This window comes from Trachurus japonicus, chromosome 5 (assembly GCF_045865225.1).
Source record: "Trachurus japonicus isolate A0001 chromosome 5, Traja_1.0".
NCBI lineage: Eukaryota > Metazoa > Chordata > Actinopteri > Carangiformes > Carangidae > Trachurus > Trachurus japonicus.
Window position 1 is genome coordinate 20,946,342 of NC_140911.1, and position 5,831 is coordinate 20,952,172.

Sequence of the window (5,831 nt, forward strand, 5' to 3'; positions counted from 1 at the left end):
TCTGCTCAGGTTTTCTTTCAAAATCTTCACATATTCCTTTTTCGTTATGATTCCCTCCACCTTGACACAATTCCCAGTTCCAGACACACTGAAGCATCCTCACAGCATAATACTCCCACCGCATGTTTCACTGTGGGGGTGGTGTTCTGTGGGTTATATGCCTCTCCCTTCTTTTTGTAGTTTTGTCATTCGTGTCTTTTACAACTGTATTTTGAATAACCAAACTTCTGAATGCACATGCACCATGCTCATTGCATTTTGTTTTGAATTTATACAAATGTACAAGGATTTTTCTAATCCCGTAGTGAAGGATTTATCTGCAAGGTTTCTCAGCTTTTACTGGCTACACACAGCAGATGTCTTTTCAGATATTTTCTGAAGGTTTTGTCCCGTACGCCATAAATGATCGGACTAATAGATCGTGGCAGAATCTGTACTACAATGTAGTAAGCAAAGCGGATGTCTGTTGAACTCTCAGGAAACCGTTGCTGCACAGCCCTTAATAACTGGGGGGCTACATATGTTGACATACAAAGCAGCAGCTGAAACCCATGTAGGAGGATTGTGTTTCTGGCTTTTGTAGCATCTTTGCTAGCTGTCTTAGCAGTGAAGAGAATTCTGAAATAAGTGTAAAAAACGACGAACCAAACTATAACCAGATAGACAATATAGGTGATGTCCCTCTTCTTGATAATGAGGGGGTTTGGGAAGACAATTTGTCTGATGCAGAATACTTGGGAATGGAAGAAGTCCAGTGGTTCTGTGGCCAAAGTGATGAAGAGATCAGGCAGAGAAGACAACGTGCTGGTCGCCCAGATTAAACCAATCAGCTTCAAGGTCCTCTTGGCAGTGCAGATCTGAACGTGGCGAAGGGGGGCACAAATGGCAATGTAGCACTCAACGGCCATGCAGGCCAGGTTCAGGGGAGTGTTTTCATTGGTGAGCACAACAAGAAGGATGAATATGCAACAGATGGAAACATTGAGTTTGTAGATGGTGTAGCTGATTATGAACAGGATGATGGACAGTGTCACTTGCGTCATGTCATTGACTACCAGGTTAATGAAAAGGATATACCGCGGGTTGGTGTAGAAGATCTGGAGGAGGGGAAACAAAGAGAAGTAGGGGGGTTAGAGGGTTATAAAGATTAATGTGTGGTGTGACCTTAAAGGGATAGTTCAACATTTTGGCAAATTCCCCTATTGCCATAATCCCATAGGGGCAAATTTGCCAAAATGGTCTAATAAATGTTCTCCTTATCTCCGTTCTAAACTTGTGAAATGTCCCTTCATCATTTTTGTAAAAAAAACTTAACAGCTGTTACTCTTTGCTCAGTGACTGTTGGCCACTGAACCCCTTTTTTCTGTTTTCTGGTCATTGTCTAAAAGAATACTAACGTACTACAAGGCTTAACAATGACTGCTTATGACAGTCATGGGTTGTCCTCACAGCACTTGTTTGTACATGACTAACAGGATGACATTGACTCTGTGACATCATAAATGCCCTTCATTTGGGGATGCTCGGTGCTCGAGTGGTTTTAGAGCACATGTTGGCATAGCCTTAAGCAGTGACCGCTGGTTCAACTTCCTGCTTTCCTGTGTCTTCACTATCTTATATTATAAAGGCAAAAAATGCCCCCTTGACAACTTTAAAAAACAAATGCCCTTCAGTCTATTTCTATGTTTCCTGAAGAGCGGATGAGGAGTTGAGGAGTCTAGAGTCAATCCATATCGCCTAGAGGACGTAATTAAAAACCTTGCAGCCAAATTTGGACCCATTATAGCCAACTTGCTTACAGTTTGGCGATCGGTTGAGGAAATTATACCCTCTCCTAAATTCCACCTTAATGTCCCACTATTTAATAATCATTCCATTACAATATGTGGTAATCCTATCTCCTTCCCCAGCTGGTCAGGAAGGGGCATCCATGTGCTGTCAGACATCATATATGAGAATAGACTACGAGCATTTCAGGAACTAAAAGGACTGTTCAACCTTCCAAGCTCTACTTTCTTTTTTTACCTACAGTTGAGATCTGCTCTCAATGCCTATGGGGTTCCCTGGGGTACAAATATGGACACTCCCTCTACATACAGAATATACACTTCAGGTTCTCACCACAATCCTGTATCTAAATTGTATGGCTTACTTAGACAATCACTTTCACAGCGATTATCAATATGCAATATTTGGGCAAACGATTTAAAACAAACTAACATGAACTGGTCTAGGGTATGGTGCAATATCCGACTCTCCTCCAGGAATCCGGACCACCAGATGATCCACTACAATTATGTTTTGAGAACCCATCTCCCTCCACAAAAGCTGGCAAAGTTTTCTCCCAACCACTCACCCAATTGTACATACTGTACCCAGGGAACCCCAGGCACTTACTTTAATATAATGTGGGACTGCACTGAAATCAACCCCTTTTGGGTATCAGTTATATCTCTGTTGTCCTCTGTTATCGGTAAAACTCTCCCTTTTACACCGACTTTGATTTTGTTAAATGACGACTCTGACTGTCATCTTTCAGTTTCCAACCGCCGCATTCTCCTGGCTGGCATAACTGCAGCTAAAAGAATGGTAGCCATCAGATGGAAGCAACACGATATACTAAACATCCCACAGTGGCTCAGATCGGTTGTGGATATCTTGAACTTGGAAATTTCAGTTGCAAGAATACATGGTGCCAAACAGATGAATGTAGCGGTATTGGAAAAGAGAAGAGAAATGATCAAAACACTTTTGGCTCCACAGTCAAGATAACATTATCATGGAGAATTGAGGATATGTAGCCTACATGTACATGATTACCCTTACCTCTACCCTCAAAGTTTTTCCCTTGCTGCTGTCTGTTTGTTTTTGTTTTGTTTATTCGTTTGTTGGTTTTTATCTTTATTTTGTGTCCCTGTCGTGCTCTGTATGATTGGTTGTTGGTTGTTGTTTTGCTGTGTGTATGTTTAATAATGATTTGTATGCACTGTTTGGTGGCTTTTGCACCAAAGCAAATGAAGTAACAAATAAATAAATAAAAAGTTGATCACGAAAAAAATAAATGCCCTTCATTTGGGGATGCTCGGTGCTCGAGTGGTTTTAAAGCACATGTTGGCATAGCCTTAAGCAGTGACCTATATTATAAAGGCAAAAAATGCCCCCAATGACAACTTTAAAAAACAAATGCCCTTCAGTCTATGTCTGTGTTTCCTGAAGAGCGGATACGTGAATATAAAATGTTGATAAATTTGTTTTATTTTATTTTCATTTTTCTCATGTCCAAAACTATTTTTTTAATCAATCAATCAATCAATCAATCAATCAATCAATCAATCAATCAATCAATCAATCAATCAATCAATCAATCAATCAATCAATCAATCAATCAATCAATCAATCAATCAAATTCAGTATCACTGCCAACATGTGATTAAAAGAACATCAGACCTGGTGTTTGCAGAAGGTGTGAATGAGAACTGCATTGATGTAGTTGATGGAAATCCCAAGAGCCACAACAATCACATTCTTGGTCACTGCCTTAGAGAAGGAGTCAGCTTCTCGAACAGCCACCGTTACATTAGAGAATGACTCATTCATTTCTTGAAAGGCCTGTTAAAGCAGAAGAGAAAATAATACAGTACAATAATCTTCAATCTTATCACGTTGCACAGCATGCCTTGCTGTCAATCCTCATTTCACTGCTAAAAGCACAATAAAAACATATTGCAGTCACATAATTATATGTTATTAAAAAAAGAAACACATTAAATGCTGTGAGCTTATGTCAGAAATTGTTTTCTTATTGTGATTCATACTAGTGGGTGTGTTCAGGGTTGGCAGCCTGTTGATGATAAGTCTTTGTGCAAGTGCAACATGATCTGCACGTTCCTACTAGTTTCATGCTGAAGTTTCCTCTTTTTCAGTTGCATCATAGCTCTGTCTAACTAACAGTGATGAAAACACTGTGGCAGAAGGCTCGGCGTGCTGCAGCCTTAGAAAATGACACTGCTGACTAGTGGCAGAAATAAAGTTGTCAAAAGTGTACAGTGCTCATTGATTGATTGTTTCTGTTTTACTTTGATGTTTTATACTGAGGTTGTATCACATGTAAATACTGCATGGTCATTAATAATGAAAATCCAATCTGTATGGTGAAAAGATTCTCCAGCATGACCACCTGAAGAGTTAGCATGTTCTCTGTTCTCTTCTTCTGGTCTTTTCAGCTTTTGAGCAGTAATAAAGGAAAAACTTACATCTCTAAATATGAGGTAATATCCAGTCCAGCAGAGCTACTGATGTGTGGTGATGGTGAAAAATCATCAGTATAACTGTGTATTGGCCTGTTTAAAGGTCCATCTGTATCTGCACAAAAAAGTATATACTTCCTTTTTGCACATTTAAACTGAGGCAAGCAACCATTAATTTTAAATGGATTGGCATTGGCCTTTAAAACAGTTTACGTTTTACTTGTACAGTTTCTACCTATTTCATCCAACACTGATGGAAGTGAAAATAATAAAGTGGTTCAACAGGAAACATTTGATTGGAAGTAGACATCACATACAGACTTGTGTCTGTTCAACATTCAGCTGTAGCATTTTGTTTTTAACTGTAAATATCCTGAGTGAGACCTGGTAACTCTAACTGATACAACAGAGTCAGTTCATCAGGAGGCTGAAGGAGTTAACTGATTAAAATGTGACTTTTATGAAACTCCATTTGTCATTTTTCATTCATGTATCTGCAGTGTTCAGGAGCTGGTACTTACCTTAGTTAATGTATCGAGATTGAGACGCCAATCTAATTCCTCCAGTAAATCTCTGACTTTATGTAGGACAGTTAAATTAAACTCACATCCCAGGTGTCGTGTGTGTGTTTGCTCACCTGTTGTCTAGGCTACGTGTGTGATAGATGCATGTGTGCCTACAGTTACAAGATTGATTGTGTGAATGTGAGTCTATTTGTATGTTGTTACCACCTACTATTTTGGGTCTGTCATTACGTCACCTTTCAATAGGCAGACTTTTCCACCTCAAACAAACATTTATCGCTGTTTTTAAAGCCTTTTTCGCTTTTAAAACTTCTATTCCTTTGTATTTCTGATGTTCAAATGTGACTCTTACAGTAATATCACATTCTAAGTAAACCATACAACTTTTTTTTCTTTGTGTTTGTTAGTTTGTTTACAGTAAGTTCATTTAAATCACAAGTGAAGTGACTTTAAGTGAAGGTAAATGTAGTTTAAACAATAACTTGTGCCAGTGTGAAGTGACATCTGAGGTAACTTCCTCTGATCTGTTGAGAGGCAGCAATGACACACATTGAGATTGAATTTAGCCAGTATAAGCAGAAATGTAGGTATCAACGTATTTATTAGACCATATCAAGGAACAGAAGCACAGAGATGCCAAAATAAAGTTGATGTTTTCCCTTGAAATATCTCTCACTTAAATGCCCGAGTTGCTCTGATGATGGAGTGCAGATCATTTAGGCTCAGTCGTTGTTGTGGCAGCCGGGGTCCAGATCCACCTCAGGCCCTTAAACATGCTAATTTGAAAAAGTACTCTGGTCTTGGCGCTTTTAAGTTTTTATTTATAAAAGATAAATAATACAAATAATGTAAGACACTTAATTTAGTTAATTCCTGATGAAAACAAATTAATTTTGAAAAGTCAGTTTATATAGGCTACGTGCACAAGCGTAGTATCGAATTTCCGGTTGGGCGGTGTCATGTATTGGTTTGTGTTGATCACGTGTGAGCAGTGACGCACACGCGCACGGGAAGTGTTACGGAAGTGTTAGGGAAGCCATGCTGTTGTTCATGTACGGTC

At 39.1% G+C, this 5,831-nt stretch overlaps 1 protein-coding gene across 1 annotated transcript; it reads right to left on the bottom strand.

Annotated features, from left to right (window-relative positions):
• Positions 1-329: 329 nt before the first annotated feature.
• Positions 330-3,597, bottom strand: LOC146987526 (odorant receptor 131-2-like). Its single transcript, XM_085778051.1, has 2 exons — positions 3,448-3,597; positions 330-1,097 (listed from the first exon to the last, which is right to left on the bottom strand). Exons 1-2 carry the CDS (start codon positions 3,595-3,597, stop codon positions 330-332), a joined length of 918 nt encoding a protein of 305 aa, XP_085634177.1.
• Positions 3,598-5,831: the final 2,234 nt, after the last annotated feature.